At 50.8% G+C, this 24,205-nt stretch overlaps 1 protein-coding gene across 1 annotated transcript; it reads right to left on the minus strand.

The window, feature by feature from the left end:
• Nucleotides 1-16,463: 16,463 nt before the first annotated feature.
• On the minus strand, nt 16,464-23,766 carry Krt8 (keratin 8). The gene is made up of 9 exons (XM_057791509.1): nt 23,346-23,766; nt 20,987-21,195; nt 20,139-20,199; nt 19,436-19,531; nt 18,762-18,926; nt 18,320-18,445; nt 17,421-17,641; nt 17,235-17,293; nt 16,464-16,790 (listed from the first exon to the last, which is right to left on the minus strand). Exons 1-9 carry the CDS (start codon nt 23,685-23,687, stop codon nt 16,600-16,602), a joined length of 1,470 nt encoding a protein of 489 aa, XP_057647492.1. The 5' UTR covers nt 23,688-23,766; the 3' UTR covers nt 16,464-16,599.
• Between the last annotated feature and the right edge of the window lie 439 nt (nt 23,767-24,205).

Below are 24,205 nucleotides of genomic sequence, written 5' to 3' on the forward strand. Positions count from 1 at the left end.
TCTACATCATAGACTCTGGCTGCCTAGGTTCCTCGTTAGTGGTCACCTGCGGCCACCATAGCACACTTCAGCAAACTTGGGGTACATCATGTCAACCTTATTCAGGTTTTTCCATCCCCCTGGAGGGTCCCTCCAGGCTGAATAGAGAACAGAAAGAAGCCACCTGTCAGCCTATGTGGGCTTGGGTGGGGGTGACAGGGTGTTTCCAATCTCCAGGTAGGAAGGATATTGTGAGCTTAGCCACACAGTATGTAAAAAACTCATGCAGACACACACACTCACACAGTGGCTACCACTGACCTCTGATCTCCATGTATCCCTGCGCACACACAGCATGTCACATATTCACAGGAAAAAATCATTTTTATTATTTATTTTTATTTATGTGTATGTGTGTATAACACTAAATACATATGTTTATAACTTCTGTGTGACAGATCAGGACACTCATAAAGAACTTAGCTGCACACAGAAATACAATGAATTTCTTGAAAAACAAAACAGCACAATTGAGCTGCAAGCTACTTTTATGTTGGAACACTGTTTTTGTATGAAAGAAGAATGAACAGAGCTGGGCATGGTGGCACACGTCTGTCACCCAAGCTCTCAGGAGGATGCGGTGCGGTGAGAGGAAGGTGAGGTTAAGATTAGCCTGGGCTACAGAGTGACACACAGATGAATAGATACAAACCCTTATGATGATTTCAGTGTTTAACCCAGTTTTCTACATCATTTAACAAACCTCAGCAGCATTCAGATGATCTGCCCAACTGCGAGCCAGTACTTTCCAGCAGCCAGCGCTACTGCTACAAAATCCAATGGGTGTAAAAACAACTCACAGTGGCTAGGCCTGGTGGCAAAGGCCTATGGTCCCAGCTCTTCACGAGACTGAGGCCAGAGGACAGAGAGCTGAAGATCTGTCTGAGCTAAAGAGTGAGTTCAAGGCCAGCCTGGGCAAGTCAGTGAAACCCGACCTCAGAAACAAAACCTTTCAGTGAACAATCGAGCTCTGGACATTGCTCAGGGTGGAGCATTTGCCTGCTGTCTGTATGGGAAGCCCTACCTTCAACACCTAAAACCCAGCACAGATAAAAATGAGCAGAGTTACTCCATGCAGGCTCACAATTGTTTGTAGTCAACTCAAACACACACAGACCCAGCAGGAAAGTGGTGGAATATGACCTTCAGAAGGCATGAGGATAAATCAGTCCTGGGTCTGGCCAGACCCACTCAAACTTCAACCTAAAATCTCAAACCCTGTGTTATCCACATCACTCACAGGACAGGTCACAGCGAGCTATGGCTTCATGCCTAACACCTTGGACTCGTGTACATAAAGAGGGACACACAGGTGCATGTACATACAGGCACGCATGCACACACATACGCATATATGCACACATGTGCACAGGAACGCACATGCCTGTGGGAAAGACATCTGAACACTGACTCCCATGGATGTCTTCCCTGAACACAACATACAAAGGCCACACACAACATACAAAGGCCACATATAACATACAAAGGCCACATACAACATACAAAGGCCACACACAACATACAAAGACCACACAGGTCTTTTCAATAAATGCCACCCAGGCACGTGGCCTTTCCACAGACCTGCAGCCACGACACCTTACCTAGACCCGTGGGTGCACGGGTATAGCACAGCAGGACTACAGAAACACACATGAATCAAACGCATGTAATGACAGACGTGTTCACAGGCTACATATGTGACACTTTCACCCCAGCACACAAGGAATCCCACAGGACACACCACTGCCCCCACAACCTTCCATCTTGGTGAAAACAAAGCCCAGGCTTGCCCCATCACCTCTCTTCCCTCCCTGCTGGAGACAGGCCTGCCCTACCTGCCCCAGCCTGCTTGGGTGGGGCCCCATCTGCTCCCAGAAGCAGCTGCCAGCTCAGCACAGGGCAGGCGGCCCATGCTCCAGCACACTGCCAGCCCCACCCACTCCTCTGCCTGCCACCTCAGCATCTGACTTAGGCCAGATGGGGCCGGCCCTTGTCAGCAGGCCAGCAGTGGGAGGAGGAAACAGGTCCTTGACAGCAGGGCTAGGGGCCTGAAGGAGAGGCCCTGCTAGCTAGGCTCCATGAGAAGGGGCCACACGGCTCAGAACTCCCTCATAACCGGGGCCTTCCTTTTCTTCATATTAACCTTTCTCCACCAACACTGATCCCCACAATCTCAAGTAACTTCCTGGGGACAGAAAGCAAACACACTAGAGCCATGCTAAGTCTAGGAGACGTTGCTCCAGAAGCAATGTACTCTCACAGCCCAGCTGCTGGACCAGGAGACAAGAGCAGAGACGGTGGTTGAAGCACAGAGCCCTGGGACCCTGAGGTTCTGTGGACCCTGCTAAGACCTGCTGTCCAAAAAGAGCTTGGCCTTGAAGAAATTCCAAGTATAACAAAAAGTAAAAAACTAAGAAAACAAACATAGTTAAAGATGACTTGCTGGGTAAAATTAATCCCCACAACTACACATATACACACATATACATACACACATATACATACACACATGCACATTTTTACTGACATGCAGACACACAATACATACACACATATACACACTCACATATATATATTCTCACACATGCACACACACACACACACACACACACACCAGTGCTGGAGGAAGCAGGGCAATAACAAAATGGAAGAAGAAGAATTAGAACAGGTCTGAGTTCAAGAAAGGGGACAGGAAGCACGGGTCAGTGGTTAAGAGAGGGGACAGGAAGCATGGGTCAGTGGTTAAGAGTACTTCCTGCTCTTTCAGGGGACCAAGTTCAGTTCCCAACACTGACATCAGGTAGCTTTCAACCACCAGTCCCAGGGGTCCAACAGCTCTCCATGAGTGCACACACATGTGCAGGCACACGTACACACACATACTTTGGGGGGGGGTTAAGAGACAAGGTTTCTCTGTGTAACATCCCTAACTGTCCTAGAACTCGCTCTGTAGAGCAGGCTGGCCTCTAACTCACAGAGATCCGCCTGCCTCTGCCTCCAGAGTGCTGGGATTAAAGTCGTGCCCCACCATCGTCCAGGAACACACGCTTTTTTTAAGAGTCAGGAAAGTTCCTCAAGCAGCACTGACAAGACCCAGGCCTTAGAGGCAACAGGTGAAGGCGTGAGGCCCCTCTACCCTCCATTCTGATGTAAAAGTACACTGTGGGCCTTGGGGCCTGTTCTACTTCCAGATCTGGGTGTCAGCAGCACCATGCTCAGGGGTGGGAGACTTCATGAAGCTCTGTACCTGATACGCTTCTGCACACTTCAGCAAACATCTCTTGAACACCAGTCTGCCATTGCTCGTGTCCAGAGCCTCATGTTTCCTGGCTTGGTGTGAGCATGTCTGTCTGAGCCTGTGTACGTACAACCTCTGCATAGCTCACTCTGACGTCCGGTGCCAGGGCATGCAAGCGTGCACGCGCAAGCACACATGCTCGTATGCACACACACGCAGACACTCACACACACATGTGCACTCCCTGCCTGTCGTCCCTGTAGCCGCAGAGGGCAGAGGAAACACAAACAAAGACTTGTTTCCATTTGGACAGCAGGTATTCAAGACACACCCCTTCCCTGCAGGGCACAGGGGCACAGGCTACACGGAGGACACACAGGTCCTGACCTAACTCAGCATGGGCTGAGGGAGAAGGGTCTTGTGGTGGATACAGAATGTGAGAAGTACAGCCTTACAGGGCCAGAGAAAGACTTACACAGAAAATCAACTGTGATTAAGAACCTAAATGCCCAGCAAATGGACAGGCAATACATTGGAAGCCTGTTTGGGGCCAGGAAACACAAAAGCAAAGAGCAGATGGCATATGTTTTCTTCAAGGACCCTGCCGGGAGCTCAGCTGCTGGTGGTGGCTGAGGGGGAGGGGCGGCTGCAGAAGTGGCCTTCAGTCGCACCAGGCAGGCCCCGTGCTCAGACCTCCTTGGCTGTTTCCACTGAGGGAGCGCAATGGAGAGACACACGCTAAACTGAAGCAGGGCATTTAAGCTCCCACTCCGACTCTGCCCCTTGTGTCCTGACTGCCCTCTTTGAGGCCCCAGAACTACAAGGTGCTGAACTTCTGAGTTGCTGGCACAGGTGTGCCCTTCTGACGCCTGCCATGTTGTATCTCCCTGGGCCTGCTGCCCCTACTTCCTTCTCCATCTGCCAGCCCTGTGAGGCACGGACCTCCAGCCTTGACATCAGAAGGCTCCTGTGGGGGAGGCACTTGGATCCAGAAGCCCGGTGCGTCTCCTGCTGGACAGATGGGGAACAGCAAACAAGGCGATGTGCTTCTCTGGTTTTTAAACCTGCAGTGCAGAGACAGCAGAAGACGCGCTCCTTCAGAAAAAGGGCTGCCCGGGCTATCATATCCCTTGGTACTCAGTTCCACCGCTCACCCACCTTACAATGGGTCGTTGTGGATAGGGCCTAAAACCCATCCAAATGTCACTCGGCACTTCTTGCTCTACCCAAAAAATGGGAGCTTCCTCTGATTAGTGTAAAACTTGCCACTGTGGCCAGTGGTAGGTTGCGGACTAGGAGCCGGCCGCTGCGGAGGGGCTGGCAAGCTCTGCTCCCAAAGCATTCAGAGCAAATTCCTCCGTGCTCCTCTGCTGCCGCCTAGTGGACATTCGGTGTACTTCCTGTCTACTCAAACACTCGCCTTTCAGGGGGTTAGCCGGCTTAGGCGGCAGGCTGTGGGGAAACTATGAAGTTGACTTCCAACCCCTAATCCTCATCGAGTTAGCGCAAAGGAGGATATAAAAGGGCAATGTTAAAAAGAGTAAATTTTGTTCAGAAGTGTGCCTCCTGCCACTTCTCCTGTCCCCTCATGTCCCTTTTTTAATCCCATCCCCTCAGTCCTGTGCCGCTGTCACCTGTATAAGCTGGTCCCTCTGGTCTCTGTGTCCTTGCCTAGTGTCAGTTTCCAGAAAGTTTCCAGTGTCCCACATGAGGTCAGGCAAGATGGATCCAGAAACAGTTTCCAGTGTCCCACATGAGGTCAGGCAAGATGGATCCAGAAACAGTTTCCAGTGTCCCACATGAGGTCAGGCAAGATGGATCCAGAAACAGTTTCCAGTGTCCCACATGCAAAATGCCTTTTTTTTTCTTTTAGATATTTATTTTTTTGTTGTTGTTTTTATTAAGCTATATATTTTTGGCCATTCCCTCCCTCCCCTTCTACCCTCTCCCATGACTCACACACTCCCAATTTACTCCGGAGACTTTGTCTTTTTCTCCTTCCTATGTAGATCTATGTATGTCTCTCTTGGTTCTCTGGGGTTGTAGACTGCAGGTTGGTTTTTCTTTGCTTTATGTCTAAAAGTCACTTATGAGTGAGCACAGATGATATTTGTCTTTCTGGGGCTGGGTTACCTCACTCAGTATGGCTTTTTCTAGATCCATCCATTTCAATATGGTTTTTTCTAGATCCATCCATTTGCCGGTAAATTTCAAGATGTCATTATTTTTTTCAGCTGAGTAATACTCCGTTATGTAAATGTACCACATTTTCCTTACCCATTCTTCGGTTGAGGGGCATTTAGGTTGTTTCCAGGTTCTGGCTATTGTGAGTAGTTGCTGCTACGAACATAGTTGAGCACGTGTCCTTGTGTGACTGAGCATCCTTTGGGTATATACCCAACCGCAGTACTGCTGGATCTCGAGACGGAGCCTTTAAACATGTGAACTGATCGCTGCCATTTAAACATCACTTTCATAGAAAATTTAAGATCTCTACTGCAAAGGTGAAACTTTGGGCCACTCTAAAATCATATTCCTGGGTGGCTACGTGGGCAGGGCTGAGGGAAGTCACTGCCTGATGCCAGCTTCTGAGGAACCAGGAAAGGACACAAAAAAGAGGCACAACTCCCTGCTCTCCTGACCTCGAGTTCTTGGCTCACATTGAAAGGTGCTGGCAGACACTGGCTGGACAGACATGAAAGCCACAAATGAGAGCCCACCAAATGAGAGTAGAATTTTGTAATATATATGGAGAGACTCACTGTGTAGTCCTGACTGGCCTGGAACTCACTATGTAGAACAGACTGCTCTCCAACTCACAGAGATCCTCCTGCCTCTGCCTCCTGAGTGCTGAAATTAAAGGCATGTGCCTCCATGCCTTAAAGGGTGATTATTCTTGGTTTGTGTTGATTTTAGACAGGGTCTCAGCCTCGCCTGACTTTGATCACTGCATCCTCTTGTCTCAGCCTCAGAGTTGCAGGCCTGGGACAACATATGCAGTGAAATTAAGGTTAAAATAGTACTTTACACAATCCAGTGTAGCGTAAATCTAATTCCGCATGTAACCGGCATCCAATACGTGTGCATGGTGTGATCCTGTTCGTGTGTCAGCATCACTTCCTGCCTTATTGTTCAGCTTATCCAGTGTGTGTGTGTGTGTGTGTGTGTGTGTGTTACACTTGTGTGGTACACAGGTGCCACAGCCACGCGTGGAGGCCAGAGGACAACCTTCAGACTAAAGGTGGCACACGCCTTTAATCCCACACTCAGGAGACAGAGGCAGGCAGATCTCCGTGAGTTCGAGGCCAGCCTGGTCTACAAGAGCTAGTTCCAGGACAGGCTCCAAAGCTACAGAGAAACTATGTCTCGGAGGAAAAAAAAAACCTCATTATCTTCTTACTCCATGTGAATTTCAGGGTTCCAACTCAGGTCATCAGGCTTGGTGGGAAGCCCTTTACCTACTCAGTGATTCACTGGCTCCTCTATCTGAGACTAGCTTCTTCGCAGTGAACCTGGAGTTTGTCAGTTCAGCTAGGCTTCCCGGACAGTAAATACCCTGGATCCACCCAACTTCACCTCCACCCACCCTTCCCCACCCTGCGATTACAGGTGGAACACGTGTGAAAAAATTTACCCTCTTTCTTTAAAACAGGGTGCTGAAGGTCTGCGCCCTGGTCCCGATGCTGGCACAGCAGCGTGGTCCTGCCTGAGCCATCCTCCCAGCTCCTGACCCCCACAGACACAGCACTAAAATACTCCGCATTCTTTCCTCTGATACCAGCTCCTCATGATCTGACTATGATTCAGCACCGTTGGCAGGGCTCAGAGCAGACCAGCTGTGTTGAAGCCCTCAGTGGGCACCTGTGGCCACCACAGAGAACAGCCTTTCAAGGCTTCCCCCAGCTCAGCAGGTAGAACTAGGAAGAGGGCCAAGCAACTGTTGGCCATGGGTTTAGGCCAGTCCGAGGGGGGACTGGGGAACATGGGCGCTGTCTGAACACACAAATCCGGCTCCTTGGATCGCTCTGCCGAAGTGAAGGACCTTAGCCAAAGAAGTGACAAGCTGGATGCTTTAAAACAACGGGAACTGACTGCATCTCTTTACAATGTTTTTGTCAGGTCCCAAATAAGCTCAGCACAGAGGGCCGCGCTGGTGTCCATGGTTCTCCTGTGGTCGGGAAGGGTGTGTGGAGGTCCATGGCCTGTGTTACACTGAAGGCTGCACGGACGAATGGTCGTGGTCTGTGCTGATATCTGCGGCATGTCCACGGCCCATGTTATGACAGAAGGCCATATTGATGCCTGTGGCCTGTGCTATAGCCACAAACCCAGGCCGCCCCTGACTATAAGGGCAAGGAAGCTTTTTTTGCCGTGGTATCAATGACTCACAGTTGAGAATGAGAGACAGAGAAACAGTCTAGACAGGAAGTCATTTTAAAAAACTCTTTAAGCCGGGCGGTGGTGGCTCACGCTTTTAATCCCAGCACTCGGGAGGCAGAGGCAGGCGGATCTCTGGGAGTTCGAGGCCAGCCTGGTCTACAAGAGCTAGTTCCGGGAGAGGCACCAAAGCTACAGAGAAACCCTGTCTCAAAAAAACCAAAAAAAAAAAAAAAAAAAAAAACTCTTTAAAATGATGTTAGGGATACTGAAGTGTAGAAGTGTAGCTCCTCACCACTGATGGCAGGGGTGGGGATGGAGAAGACTCAGTTCTCTTTAAACAGCTTCCCACTGGGAGTTTGAGCATGCTCAGTGAGTATATGAACAAAACAAATTGGACTTGGTATTTTTAAAACCAAAATCTCTCTCCAAAGTACTCATGTTATTGCTATTCAGGTCAAGTCCAAAGGTTTCAAACTAGCCCTTTGAAATACATTGAAGGATCCACTACCTACATCAGGACAGTTCCCACAATGTCCACCAGGAGGCGCCCGAAACCTGTATAAAGAGACCCATAGGCCCAATGAAGGAGTTGGCCTTACCCACTGCCTAAGACTAAGACTCCTCTGTTCTGTGGTCTCCTCCAGAACTCAGGTCTCTGCTAAGAGACAAGGGACAGGTGAGGTCATCTGGCAAAAACTGGGCCTTAGATCCAAGTCTGTTGCTCTGATCTAAACCTACCGCCAAATGTCTAGATTTCCCAAGCCACTGTTGGCTTCTGGGCCCAACTCCCAAAGATAGGAGGTTCAGATGAGGCAAAGCCCACCTGAACACTCTGGACTAAAATTGAGTACAAGAGGGATGAAGAGGTGCTGGAGAGATGGCCCAGTGGTTAAGAGCGCCTGCTGATCTTCCAAAGGATTCAGGTTGGATTCCCAGCACCCACAAGGAAGTTCACAACCATCTGTAACTTCAGTTCTGGGAAATCTGACACCCTCTTCTGGCCTCTTCAGGCACTACATTCATGTGGTGCACAGACATATGCAGGCAAAAGACCCAACATATATGCAGCAAAACACCCAAACATATAAAAGTAATTTTCAAAGGAAGGAAAGAAGAAGAAAAGGAGGGAGGAAAGAAGAAAGGAAGAGTAGTTGAGCAGTTTGGAGCAGGCTTTTAATCGCAGCACTCAAGATGCAGAGGCAGGTGGATGTCTGAGAGTTCCAGGCCAGCCTGGTTTACACAGTAAATTCTTGACAGTCAGAACTACCAAGCTAGAACTACTTGAACTTCTGATCCTCCTGCCTCCACCTCCCAAGTTCTGGGATGCTGCCATGATTTCTGTGTTGCTGGGGATCGAACCCAGGGCACTGCACATGGCAGGTAGGCATCCTATCAGCGGAGATGCATCCCCATCCCATTGCTGGGGATCGAACCCACGGCACTGCGCATGGCAGGTAGGCATCCTATCAGCAGAGATGCATCCCCATCCCTACCGTTTCTTTTGTATGATTTGTAATCTTGCTAGAGCCTGACAAGAAGCCAGGATTGGAGACTCCATATTTAGCAGGTTCATTGACTACCCCTATGTGCCTGCTCACTCTGAGGCCCTGAAGCAGCAGTGGGAACCAAGCAGAAGCAGCAGCCCCTGCCCAGTGGAGTTGGGCAGTGGTTCCCAACCTGTGGATCTTGACCCCTTTGGGGATTTCATATTAGACGTCCTGCATATCAGATATTTACATTATGATTCATAACAGTAGCAAAATTACAGCTATAGAATAGCAATAAAATAATTTTATGGTTGGGGGAGTCACCAAATCACGAGGCAAAGCATTAGGAAGGTTGAGAACCACCGAGCTTGAGTGAACAGGGTAGGCTGACATCATAAGACATCAGAAGAGGAATGAATGGCATCGCCTCCAAGGCTGAGACACCGGCTAACCAGAGAGCTTAATACAGAAATAATACCCCATGGGTGGGCAGAGGCCCAGCCAGAACAGCCCTCAGGTCAAGCCAAGACTGGCACTTTACCTTGGGACTAGACGTTGGTAGTTGAGCTTGGGTTTTGTGAAGTACACCTGACTTCTAGGGTCATGAAATTACTCTAATGACAAAATGATAAAGGATACACAGCAGAGACATGTCCAGATTTATAAACTTCCCAAAACTGAGTGAATCCTAATGTCAGCCACAGGCACTGTGACAGTGGCGTGTCAAGATGGGTCTCGTCACGTGTAATAATCTCCATGGGGGGAGCCTGCGCCTTCTGGGGGAAAGGGTGTGCCCTAGTTTGATCTCTGTTTCTGTGATAATCACCCTGACTTAAAGCAACTGGAGGAAGAGAGGATCTACTTCCTCTTCCAGGGTATCATCCATTATCAAGTGAAGCCAAGACAGGAACTTAAGGCAGAAGCTTGACACAGAAACCAGAAGGGCACGGCTTATGGCTCTGGTTGGTCCCCAAGCTCATGCATAGAGCCCAGGATGGTACTGCCACCATAGGCTGGGCCCTCCCATGCCAATGAGATGCCTCACAGACATGCCACAAGCCAGTCTGATGGAGGACGTTCCTCAGTTGAGATTCCCTTTCCAGGTGATGCTAAATTCAGTCAAGTTGACGGCTGAAGCAATATGCCAGGGCATGGGAGCTCTCTAAAACTTCCTCCCTGTCATCCTAAAATGCTCTTAGAAGGAGGTCTGTCTGTGGGTGGAGTTCAGTGGGTAAAGGCATGGAGGAAGTCCAGAGACTGATCCCTGCACCACAGGATAGGTGGCACACACCTATAATAGATCTCAACATGCGCGGGGTGAAAGCGGGCAGATCAGGAGTTCAAGGTCATCCTTGGCTACTTGCAATGTGAAGCCAGCCTGGGCTCCATGCACCCTGTCTCAAAGAGAAAAGGCACTGTGTATTGGTTCTATTGTTCTAATAAAACACTGATCAAAAGCAATTAGAGGAGGAAAGTGTTTTATTTGGCTTTCAGGTAAAAGTCCACCATCGACGGGAGCCGAGGCGGGAACCCGGAGGCAGGAACAGAAGCAGACACCATGAAGGGACATGGTTACTGCTTGTTCTGCTCCCTTCCTTACACAGTCTGGACCTGCTTGCCCAAGGGTGGCACCACCCACAGTGGGCTGGGTCCTCCTCTATCAGTTAGCAAACAAGAATTGTGGGCCATGGAGGCAGTTCCTCAACTGAGGCTCCCTCTTCCCAGATGCCTTAGGTTCACAGCCAAGAATGACCACCACACCCACTACAGCAGGGAGAAAAGGCTTTTGTAACATAGGAAAGATCCCGTTCCAGGCATCAGGAAAACTTGGAGAGCTGGGTATTTCTCAGGGAGTACCTGGATCTAGGAGTGTGGCTGAAGGGTAGAATGTTAAAGCAAAATTAATAAAAGCTCAGAGAGAGAAATTGAGGTTCAACCTGAAGATCTAAAAAGCAAAGCAGACAGCCACTTACCTCGACCTCAGTCTAAAATGGAGATTCTGCCTCCAGGAATCTCAGAATGAGACCCTGTCTGTGAGCTGCCTCTTCCTGTTTTATAATCCTCTCTAGGGCTGGGATTAAATGTGTACTCACTGAGATTTAAGGCAGGCACTACCCGGTTTCTATGGCAACTAGTGTAGCTACTGGGATTAAAGGTGTGTGTCACCACTGCCTGGTCTGTAAAACTGATCAGTGGGGCTGCTTTACTCTCTGATCTTCAGGCAAGCTTTATTTACTAAAATACAAATGAAACACCACTACAGAATGTTTTCATAACACAAGTTGCCTCAATAAGAAAAGAACAAGGGGCCGGGTGGTGGTGGTGTGCACGGGCCATTAATCCAGCGCAAGGAGGCAGAAGCAGGAATATCTCTGAGTTCAAGGCCAGCCTGGTCTACAATGCGAGTTTCCAGGACAGTCAAGGCTACACAGAGAAAAGAAAAAAAGAGCCAAGGGCCCTGTGGTTAGCCAAGGCTGGTCCACTCTAACATGTCTTGTCAGGACCCAAAGAAGCTGTGACTGGCAGTCTCAAGTCTCAAGGGGGAGCTGAAGAACGGGTGCCCAGAAAGGGGGTGGTGGTGGCGGGGGTAGCCCAGAGTCCTGGACGACGACGAGGAAGTCACAGGCACACAGGTGCACTGAGTCTACAAGGACAGCGTGGTGACTGCCAGGACCACCATACTTGACCCCCTCTCCTCCCTCCCTCTCAACACTATGTGTTGAAACCCGAGGGACCAGAGGGACCGGACCCTTGGCAAGAGAAACCAGGCAACTGGCCGGGGTTCTTGAATTGTGTACAACATGCCTGTGTGATACACGCAAAAGTAAGTCTTTTTTATTTAAATTAGCTTACATACAATGAAAATCCAGTGTGACCCGAAGGGCACGGGTGACTCTGGGGCTCTGATTTGCCTTTCAGGGTCAACAGTGGTTGCTAAGGGTTAGGTCTTAAATGAACAATGGCAGGTGCTTAATTAACATATCAAAGTGGATCTGGCCACCAGATTCTTCCTACATCCCTCAGTCCCTACCTGCTGCAGGGGCCTCCTGGCCTCCTCCAGCCCCTACCTTAAACTTCTCCAGCCCAGGGGCTGAGCTTCCCTTCCCTATATAATCCAGACATTTCGGTTACCTGGAGTCTTGGTCAGGGTTCCTATTGCTGTGAAGAGACGCCATGACCATGGCAACTCTTATAAAGGAAAACCGTTTCAGAGGTTCAGTCCATTGTCGTCATAGCAGGGAACATAGCGGCTGGGAGCATGGTGGTGTGCAGGCAGACATGGTGCTGGACAAGGAGCTGAGGATTCTGCATCTTGATCCAAAGGCAACAGAAAGAGAACTGAGACACTCTGGGTGTGGCTTGAGCATAAGAGACCACAAAGCCAGCTCCCACAATGGCACACTTCCTCCAACAAGGCCACACCCCCTCATAGTACCACTCTCGATGAGTTTAGGGGGCCATCTTCTTTCAAACAACCACACATGGTCTTTTCACCTACTCTCTGTGCCGGTCTCTTGGCCCAGGCTGCCCCTCTTGGCCACAGCTGCTCTCCCTTCTGCCCTCCCCCTTGCCTCACGTGGCCCAGGGTCATTTCCACTCTGACCTTTCCCAGATGTCCCTGCCTCTGGCTATGCTTTCCTACATATCTACATTAAACTCTCTCCTCCACCATACCTAGGAGCCAGAGCCAGCAGGTCTTCCCCATCCCACCTTTTTTTCCTTCCTTCATTAAGTGTAAACCCTACCCAGAAGCAGGCGCAGCTGTCCCTGAGTCCTGGAAACTGACGCAGCTTCTCAGCCTCCACATCAAATTGCTGGGGCTCTTCACTGCACCTAGCATACCCTCCCATCATTTGACTTCCATTTTGCTTTGCTTTTTAGTTTGTTTTGGTTCCTTGGTTGGTTGGTTTGGGGTTTTGATTTGAGACAAGGTCTGTCTAGATAGCCCAGGCTTGCATCCAACTCACAACCCTTCTGCCTCAGCCTCTCAAGAACTACAATTACAAGCCTGGGCCACCCCATTTGAGCTCTTCCTTATACTTTGAGTCATCGTGACATAGTTTTAATGTCATGTAATGCTACCTAACGTTAGATTGTTTTATTTAGGTAATAAGGACAAGGAAATCTGAATGTCTGAGATATGTTCTCTCTTCAGGGTTGGTTGACTCTCCAGATGGAGGACCTACAAGTGTTCAAGGCTAGGTATATTTAAGAAAGTTTATCTTCCATTCTGGCAAGTTTCCTCATGTAAATAAGGAGTGTGTTTCATTTATTTCTTCATTTCTTCATTGAGAGCCCAGACTGGCCTCTGAGTGCTGGAATAATAGGCTGTGGCCACCATTCCTGGTTTATGTGGTGCTGGGGATCAAACCCAGGACGTCACGCAAGCACTCTACCAACTGAGCTACATCCACAGCCCTGCATTTGATTAAAGAAGAAAAAGATGTTTCTAGTGCTCAGGATGGAACCCAACACCTTGTGCATGCTAGACAAGCCTCCACCTCTAAGCTCCACCCCACTCTCTGCAAATGTTTGAATGTGATTATGCATGTAATTCCAGCATTCAGGAGGCAGAGGCAGGCAGATCTCTGTGAGTTAGGGTTCTGAGACAGCCTGAGCTATATCATGAGTTCCAAGACAGCCAGGACTACACAGCGAGGCCCTATCCAAAAAAAAAAAGGAGGGGTTGGAGAGATGGCTCAGTAGTTAAGACTCGCTGCCTTTCCAAGGGATTCAGGTTTAATTCCCAGCACCCACAAGACAGCTCACAACTGTCTGTGGCACTTAGATGGCAACTCAAAACTGTCTGTAACTCTTGTCTGGACACCATCTTCTGACCTCTGTGGGCACCGGGCACACACGTGCTGTCTTGTCCGGATGCCATCTTCTGACCTCTGTGGGCACCGGGCACACACGTGCTGTCTTGTCCGGACGCCATCTTCTGACCTCTGTGGGCACCGGGCATACACGTGGTGCACATATTTGCAGGCAAAACACCCAAACACTTAAAAACAAATTTTATAAAAGATTAAAACTAAATCAATACATAAGTTCTGACAGGTAAAGGAGGGTAACTCTCGAGCAGTGGACAGCTGTGCCCCACGGTGGCAAAGGAGACAGGGTTCCAGAATGCAAGAGCTGTGCAGCCTTCCTTCAGCAAACAACCAGGGCGTGGTGATCATCTGGCGCTCCGAGAGATGGCCTCTCCCTCCCTGCCCATTGCCTGGCAGCAGGGCCTGATAAGACAGGTGGCTGGCTTTGAGGACTGGGTGTGCCACAACTGAAAACACTGACTCGGGGCACTAGTCAGCAAGAGGTCCCTCTCGCTGTGTTCTGATGGCCCAGAGCAAGCCTGGTAACCACTCTCCTATTTCCTGGGACTCGTTTGTAACCATAATAAAACTGAGTTTACCTCTAAGTGTGGTGGTGCCCTCCTGTCAGCCACCTGAGGCAGGTGGGCAGTGAGTACAAGGTTATGTAGGCTGCAATAAGACCCTATATTAAAAGAGAGAGAGACAGAGAGAGAGAGAGAGAGAGAGAGAGAGAGAGAGAGAGAGAGAGAGCAAGAGTAACATGGAGAAAATGCAGACGGTGAAGGCACCGAATACCAAGGCTGCCCCCCCCCTGAATTCCACTCCCAGGACCCACAGGGCAAAGGTGAGAACAGCTCCTAAAAGTCATTCCTGAACCTTCACATGTATGTCTATACACAATCAATCAACCAATCAATAAATCAATCATTAAATAAATGTTTTTAAAACTACAGAGGGTTTACCTGTGTGGTCAAACAGGTACAGTAAAAGTGGCCTCTTAAGCTGGTTTAAGAAAGAAAAAAAAATAAAAGACTAAGAATTTCCCCTGGGGCAGTGGGCAATTCCAAAGCAGACAGTGTCTACTCTAGCCGGTAGTGTTGAGGCCTTGTCCCCAACTCTAAAGGAGATTTTCTCAATGTGGCAGCATTGGAAGGGACAAAGACATCCCTGCCAAAAGAAACACTTGGGTCTCTCACTTCTGCTAACAGAGTACTAAAACAAAGCCTGCTGAAACTGTGATGCTCAAAAATCCTGGCCCAGCCACGTGGAGGGGGTCCCTGAGGTTTGCAGTTTGTCAGACACCTTGCAGGCCACACTGAAGCCAAGACAGTGGCGGTGGAGTGGTGGGTGGGCCACACCCTGGCCAGGACTGCCTAGCTATGCCCTGCTCCGTAACACTTCAGGGAACCTATGTACACCTGAAAGCACACAGTCCACCCTCCAGATGCAAACACTGGCTCCACACACACACACTCTGTCAAGCACCACACGAAAGGGGAGGAAGAGGTGGTGAGAAGTCATGTGGGTGGGGGTTTCGGTAAGGAGCAGGGACAAAGCCATGTATGGTGCCAAGTCCCGCACTGAACTATCATGGCATCTGGAAATTACAGGCATGACACAGCCATCACCAAAAATAGATGCTGGACACCTGGAGGGATGGGAACCCAGACCTCCTAGGTCCCTGGCAAAGACATCTGGACACAAGGAAGCTGTCTTCTGGAGGACAGGCTTGAGAATGGACGATCCTGACTCCCATGCCCAGCTCAGCCACTTTCTGTGAGTAGGTCTGGGCAACAGCAGACTGACTCTCAGATAGGGTCACCCCAGACCTGGTTCCTTGCCAAGTGTGCTGCAGAGCCCAAGTGAACCTGGGTATCTGAGATCCTGCTGTAATGTAAGAGGCTCTGCACTGGGAAAGAGCCATACTCCAGGGTGGCTCCGAGGTTAAGAGTGCTGGCTGCTCTTCCAGAGGCCCTGAGTTCAATCCCTAGCAACCACGGGGTGGCTCACAACCATCTGTAATGAGATCTGGTGCCCTCTTCTGACCTGTAGTGGAGACATACATGCAGGAAGAACACTGTAGACATAAAAAATAAATAAATCGAAGAAGGAAGAGGAGGAGGAGGAGGAGGAGGAGGAGGAGGAGGAGGAGGAGGAGGAGGAGGAGGAGAAGAAGAAGAAGAAGAAGAAGAAGAAGAAGAAGAAGAAGAAGAAGAAGAAGAAGAAGAAGAAGAAGAAGAAGAAGAAGAAAAAGAAGAAGAAGAACAGCAGCAGCAGCAGCAACAACAGCAACAACAACCATGGTCTGTAGCCAGAGAATCAAGCAAGGCACATTCTTTAGGAACAGCCTGGAGGAGTCTTCCCTGCCTTGCGTACCCAGCTTCCATGGCCCAAGAAGGATGCTTCTGCCCATCCATCCCCGCCCACATGAACAGACACACAGGAAAGTCAGTTGATGGAGCCTGCTGAGGCTTCTTTATTTTGAAAAATACAATTGAACTGGGTTTTGAGGGGAGTCGGGGGGTGGCTAGAGAGGTATGCCTCTGATCCTCTGGTGGGTCTCTCCTTTCCTGCACTCTGACAAACGTCTCCTCCATGGGCAGCTTCAGGAGCCCAGGCTGGCAACGTCTCCAAGGGCCGTTCACTTGGGCAGGATATCAGAGGACTCAGACACCAGCTTCCCATCGCGGGTTTCAATCTTCTTCACAACCACAGCCTTGGTGCGACTGTAAGTGCTGGAGCCCCCGACAGAGCCAAAGCCGGGCTGGAAGGAGCTCATGCCATAGTTGAAGCCAGGGCTGGTGAGTCCCCCATAGGCTGAGTTCAGCCCTCCTGGTCCAGGACAAGGGAGAGAGGCAGCCAAATGAGCACAGGCTTAGTGCCCTCTCTCCCTAATTGCTCTCTGCTACCCACAGATGAGAGGCTGGCCCAGACCTGACTGATGGCTATGTGGGGCACAACTCAGCTGTCTGGAGGAGCAGCCCCAAAATGGAAAAGCTTCCCTTCCAGCTACATGTGCCTGGCAAGCACTCACCCGAGCCCTTCTCTCGGCTGCTTGGAGGGAAATGTGAAGGCATAAAAGCCCACAATAACTCGTGTAGGGAACTTCACACAGGCCTGGCACACAGCTTGCATCTATGTGCGGCTTTCTATTATGAGCATGCTCTTTAGGTCCTTAGTCTATCACCTTTCCCTTTGTCCCTGTCAACTGAGCACAGCCTCTCCCAGAGCCCTGACCTCCTTGGTCCTCTGCCTTTTATCCCCGAGGACACTCACCTGCATAGCCACTGCTGGTCTTTGTATGGATGCTCAAGTTCTGCATCCCAGACTCTAGCCTGTAACCAGATGCACGGGTGTCAGGACCAACTCTTGTCCTCCCACAGCAGAATCCAAATCCCAGGAGGGCTCCAGACAGCACCCACCCTCCCCATTCCAGGTCCCAAGAGAGACCCCCAGACCCACCTGCTCTCCTCGCCCTCCAGCAGCTTCCTGTAGGTGGCGATCTCGATGTCCAGGGCCAGCTTGACGTTCATGAGCTCCTGGTACTCGCGCAGTTGCCGCGCCATGTCCTGCTTGGCCTGCTGCAGGGCAGCCTCCAACTGGGCCAGCTTGGCATTGGCATCCTTAATGGCCATCTCCCCACGCTGCTCGGCATCGGCAATGGCAGCCTCCAGGGTAGCTTTCTGTGGGACGGAGACGTATGAGCAGATGGTACCTGGTGCATCTCCTCCTTCAAATCCATCCACATTTTGTTCCTTTTTATTGTCATTTGTTTTGAAGCCCAGGCTGGACTGGAAGTCACTCTATAACCTTGAACTTACTGTCCTCCTGTTTAAGCCCAACTATTGGTGTTACTGGTGTGCACCACCATGCCTGGTTGTATGCGGTACTGAACACAGGGCTTTGGGCTTGCTAGGCAAGTACTCGAGCAACTGAGCTGCATGCCCAGGCCCCACCTTGAGCTTCTTTGAAAGTCTCCCCTCCCTGACTTAGACCAGCTCCATCCAGCTAAAAGGAAATCCTACGGGTCACACTGAGCAAGCCTGAGAAGCAATGGGAGCCGCTTCCAGTCATTTCCCCTCACTTCCACCTGTGGCGACGAAGCTTTGCTTTATCTAGATCGGATCCTAGCTTCTAGAATGTTCATAAAGCAGCAACACCCAACCTTGCCCCACATGTGGCAGATTAAGTAGAGAAGGCCTGGAGGGATGGGACCTGGATTCTAGTCAGTCACCCCGAGACACTACCCATGGAGAACCCCACAGCAATTAAGACAGCTCATTAGAAGCTGCCCCTCCCACTCTCAACCCTGGTTCCCTTCCTGACCTCCTCTCCCCAGTCCCACCCAAGCCCTGCAGTACCTGGCCTTTGAGGCCGTCAATCTCTGCCTGCAGGCGGCTGATGTTGCGGTTCATCTCAGAGATCTCAGTCTTTGTGCGGCGCAAGTCATCCCCGTGCTTCCCAGCCAGGGTCTGCAATTCCTCATACTGCAGGGGCAAGAAGGGAAGTCAAGCCACAGAAGCCTGGGTCATTTCACCCACCAACATCCTACATATGTGAAGAAGTATGCATAAGTACGTGCATGCATGCACATTCATAAGTACGTGCATGCGTGCACATTCATGCACACATGTGCACACACACACATACCAACAAAGGTCCCTTTCCGGAACTACAGGCTTCCATTCTGCAAAGCCAGCCCCCAGCAGGCATAGTGGAATTTGGAACCCTGTTCCCTCCTCATGATCCAGGGCACATAACTGGCCAGGAAGGAAGACCCAGGTTTGTAAACTTGTTCTTTACCTTAACTTGGTACATGCTTTCAGCCTCAGCCCGGCTGCGGTTGGCGATGTCCTCATACTGGGCACGGACTTCAGCGATGATGCTGTCCATGTCCAGGGAGCGGCTGTTGTCCATGGACAGCACCACAGACGTGTCTGAGATCTGAGACTGCAGCTCACGGATCTCCTGTAGGGCAGGGACGTGGTGGTAAGGCTGTGTCCCTGTATACAGGGTCCTTTGCGACATGACAAAGGAGCAAGTGACAGCCAGAGCTTAAAACAGCAAAGTTAACAGTGGAAGGGAGACGGACAAAACTCTGAACCATGGAGGGAACCAGCAAGAGAAACCTAAAGTTAGGTAAATAACCAAGAGGAAGACCCGGTCCCCACTCTCGGCCCCAATACTAAACCAAGAGGCCTTCAGGACAGCAAAAAAGCCAGGAATAAGGGCTTCGAGAGCACCACAAGACTGCTAGGCTGTGCCACCGAGGACCTAAAATGGGTTATTTCCCTTCTCAGAGCCCGTTTTCCCATTTCAAGTAGGGCTGGGAGCCTCTCTAACAGTGTTAGCTGGCGGCTACGGCTATGAGGCCCTCGTTGAATGGTGTGCTGGAAGACCGGGACAGACTGCCTGGGTGCCCAAGAAGGATACTGACAGGCTGGGGGACCTGCCCACTCCAGCCCCCAAGAAAGTACCTCTTCATGGATCTGCCGAAGGAAGTTGATCTCATCAGTCAGCCCTTCCAGGCGGGACTCCAGTTCCACCTTGTTCATATATGCTTCATCCACATCCTGAGGGTGAGGTGAGGGACCTGAGTTCAGGACCCAGGGGCTCCCCAACATCTGCCCATGGCTGAAACTGGAGGCTGACCCTCCAGTCCAGCCACTGTCTATTCCCTTGGATCCCAATCATGAACTTTAATTATCTCTGCTCCCAGCAGGCCCCACCCCACCCTTCCTCCAGAAAGCTAAGGTTAGACCACTAACCTAGTCCAGTTTGATACTTGGAACACTAACTAACTGCAGGAAACACTCTGTCTTGTCTACCTTTCCAGCGTGTTGTCTGGAAGGCATCAGATGGCAAAAGAATTTATCCTATTCCTTAGAAAGCAAGGAGGTCATCAGAAAACTCCTAGTCTGAAGCTTGGCCTCCTGTGTCTTCTTTCTTTTTTTAATTTATTTTTATTATTTTTAATTATGTGTAAGTGTGTATGCCTGCATATGATGTACACGTGCGTTCAGGTGCCCTCAGAGGCCCGAGGCATCAGATCCCCTGGAGCAGCAGTTACAGGCAGTTGTGAGCCATTTGATGTGGGTGCTAGGAACTGAACTCGGGTCCTCTGAAGAGAGGCAAGTGCTCTTAACCACTAAGCCATCTGTGTAGCCCCCAGTCCCTCACCTTCTTGATGAGGACAAATTCGTTCTCCATCTCTGTACGCTTGTTGATCTCATCCTCATACCTAGTAAGAAAAGACTTGGAGTCAGTGGGTGAAGGTGAAGGCTGCCCAGGTCTGCTGCTGCCAGGGATGGAGTCCAATGCAGCATACATGCATGCATAGCTAAACACAAGCATGCAGAGACCTTCACTCCTACCCACCTTGTTTTCTGATGCGGGAAATGAATATCTAGAAAGTTTAGTTCAGAGATACAAGGCATGAGAGGCTGGTCTTTCTGCCCTCGCTACCGTGTTCCTCTCCCCACCCAACCTTATTCTCAGCCAGTGGAGAGGCCAAGAGCAGGAACGCGCGCTCCAAATACACACTAGTTTTGGACTGTTAAGAGAGTTAGCATGGGGCTGATGTGAGACCTCAGAGCACTCTCTGGAGCTTGCAGAGATCATGGCTGCTAGTGTAAACGTGAGGACTGCTAGCTGCCTCTCTCATTTAAGTGCAAAACAAATCTTGCTATGTAGCTCTGGCTGTCCTAGAACTCACTATGAAGATCAGACTGTGTTTGCATAATCCTCTTGCCTCTGTCTCCTGGGTAGAATATTACAAATGTATGTCAGCACACCCAGTGTAGGTACTCTATTTAAACAGGAAGTTTGTTTCCCAAATCTAGGCAATGCTGAGATGGAAAGCAGGCTAACGCTATTCTTGAATGGCGAACATAAAACAGATTGCTGCAAACAAACCAATCACACGGCCACAGGACCAAACTGCCCATAAACAGAGGGCAGTGGGGACTTAGGCCTCTGTCCCAAAACGTGGGGCAAGGTAATATGACTTCATTTGGAGAGGGGCTCACTTGTTCTTGAAGTCCTCCACCAGGCCCTGCATGTTGCCAAGCTCTGCCTCCAGCTTCAGCTTCTCCTGGCCCAGGGCTTCCAGCTGCCGTCGAAGGTTGTTGATGTAGCTCTCAAACATGTTGTCCATGTTGCTCCTCGATGTCTTCTGCTGCTGCAACAGGCTCCACTTGGTCTCCAGCATCTTGTTCTGCTGCTCCAAGAAGCGCACCTGCACAGGGAGGGCACAGCGAAAGGTCCTCGTCAGGTTAGTGCCGAGGTCCAGAGGAACACAACCGCAGTTTGTTCCCCTGAGCTCCGGTCACCTCTAAGTGGGGGGATAGCACAGTGAGACGGTGGCGTCAGGAGCCGCGTCCCTGCAGCACTTGGCAGGGGGGAAAGCTAGCGGGTGCCCGCAGCATACATTTTATTTACATGGACTACACACCACAGATCAATAAAAACAGCCCCGTTTTCTAAAGGCACTGATTACCTTTTATATAAGATTGAGAACGGTGCAGATCAGTCACACCCAACACTCTCAACCATCACTGGGGGGACTCTGAAGAAAGGCCCTGAAAATTTTAGGGAACTTTCTCCCTAAGGTCCAGAATGCTTGCTAAGGCTTCTGTGTCAATAGTGCTTCTAATGCGAGCTGTATAACTTGGTCTGGGTCTCCCCACCCTTGAAGAAGCCTCCGGAAGCGCAGACAGGCCCTCTGGGGAGTCCCTTCTCCACACATAGCCCACTTTTAGCACAGGAAGAAGCACGAGAAGGCAGGTCTATCTTCTTCCCACCCGCCACAGCAACCTTTGAGATTCACAGACTCTGGAGTCTCCTCACTCTCTTGCCCAGTATCCACAACCCTCCCCTCCTACCACAAACACAGAATTCACATCTTAGAACATGTAGTCCAAGACATGGTACAGGAGAAACTTTTTCATGCGGATAATAGAGTGCTCCAAAGGAGAGAACGCTGTAGCTCTAAGCTGGGGGAACCAGAAAGAGAGTACAGTCAGATTTCCTTCCCACAACCCATACTATAGAACCTTTCTTCCCATAATTACTAAAAAATAAACCAATAGCCCTAGTAATTCTAGCATTTCATCCTAATGGAATGCTGAATTCGGGCCAGGCGCTGCGAAACTCCCCTGTGAGCTGAGCAGGCAAGAACTGATTTAGGACTCATCCATTTGACGAATGAGGAAGTCAAATTTGACAACATGGCCTATCCGCGGAAACTGTGGGTCCCCGTAACCAGAAGTCAGAAGTCTCACTCCACACCTGCACCAACTGCTCTCCTTCAGGGGAGAAGCTAGGGGCCCATGGACAAGAAGCTAAGGGCCCATGGACAGCAACTAGCAAACCCTGGTTAAAAAGCGGGGGGGGGGGGGGGGGGTGCAGGTGCTCCTGAGGCCTCCTACTCCATGGGCTCCTCTGCATGGTGTTTTCCCTCCTCCCGTTCCCACACAGCCACTTAGGAGCCAGTCAGCAGAAAGGGCCAATCGTCCCAGGGCCACGAAGGCCACCTAGCTACAGAACTGCAAAATCTGGCCTGCCTCTGGGCTTGCGAAGGAACCAGGCGATTGGGGCGGAGTCAGGGTAGGAAGCATAAAAGGGGTACAAGGGCCAAGCAGACAGATGGGCGTTGGTAGGCCGATGCTATCTGAGGCCATAAACTCCGGTTTTAACAGGTCATGAAACCGGGGTGGAGTGTCCAACGCCCGCAGACTTTGGATCTCGCACTGGCTTTCCCGAGGCGGAGCCCCGCGACTCCCCTCCTTCCCCCCCCCCCCCCGGACGCTGGAGCTCCTCCTGGTGGAAGGGCAGACCCAAGACACCGACCTCCGCCCCGGCTCAGCAGCGGCCCCGCCCACACCGGGCGAGCAAGGCAGGGGCCAAGCAGTGACTCAGCCTGAGCAGTTTTTGCTTCTGGGCACCAAAAACCTCCATCTACGTTTGCCGGGTTCAATCAAGACACCTGCGACCTTCTAAAATCCTACCCAACCCTTCATTATTTAACAGGAAGAAAGAAAAATGCACCAGGGCACCAATAGGAAATCTTGGGGCAGTGCGAGGGGGGAGGTTTCCCTGACACCAGAGAGCTGAGCGACAGTGAAGGCGCCAGGCCTGCCAGTGGATAGGCAGGTCAGAGCGCGGGATTCCGGTGAGGGAGTGCAAGAGGAAGACGCCCCAGGATTTAGTAGGAGCACTTCAGACTCTCTAGTCCCAAACCAAAGTGTATTGAGAGAAGCTAGAAGGGAGTGTGGCCAGTATGGGTGGGGCACAACAGGAGTTCTTGGAGGGCTAGAGATGTACCCATCCTCTGTGACGGAAAAAGAAAGGACGTAGAACAGTTAATAGAGCAGAGAAGGTTCTCACCTTGTCAATGAAGGAGGCGAACTTGTTGTTAAGAGATTTAATCTGCTCCTTCTCCTGGGTGCGCACGGCCTGGATGTTGGGGTCCACCTCCAGCTTCAAGGGGCTCAGCAGGCTCTGGTTCACCGTGACTGCTGTGATGCCGCCTCCTACACCAGCCCCGCTGAAGCCGCCCAGACCCATGCCGGTGCCCAGGCCGCCCCGGAAGCTGCTGCCGCTGCCCACCCGGGAAAAGCTGGACGAGCTGATGCGCGCACCGGGTCCACTCGTGTACGAACGGCTGCTGAAGGCCCGGGGGCCGGAGGTGGACACCTTGTAGGTCTTCTGGGTCACCCTGATGGACATGGTGAAGTCTGGAGTGAAGGCGGTGAGCCAAAGACAGAGGTTCAAGAGCAAGGGGAGCAGCTGCTGCTAGGCCGTGGGACAGCGCCCAGCAAAGGCCCTTTATAAAAGAAGGCCCAGCCCCAGGGGAGGGAAAAAGACCTCTTACCTGAGTGGCTAGACACTGAGAGGGCAGGGCCTAAGCCAACGCCTGCTACCTCCAGGCAGGACTCAGGTGAGGGCAGTAGAGAGCTGTTCCCACCCGGGATCTCTCTCCAACCCCACCCTAAAATGCAGGAGAGAGCAGTTGAGCTCCTGTGAGATCAGGAAGTAAGCCTGGGGTCCCCCAGCACTGGAATCTAGGCGTCTTGTCTCCTGCCCTTCTGTGAGAACTGTTCTGGGAAATCTGGGTGAAAAGGGTTCCCTGGCATTTGGGGTCTTTAAAAAATAAAGAAAACAGAGTATCAGGTCAACCAGGCTGATTGAACTCACTAGATCACCAAAGCTGGTACCTGCTTTTACCACCCCGGCACGGAAGTTCT

This window comes from Chionomys nivalis, chromosome 17, assembly GCF_950005125.1.
Source record: "Chionomys nivalis chromosome 17, mChiNiv1.1, whole genome shotgun sequence".
NCBI classification, from domain to species: Eukaryota; Metazoa; Chordata; class Mammalia; order Rodentia; family Cricetidae; genus Chionomys; species Chionomys nivalis.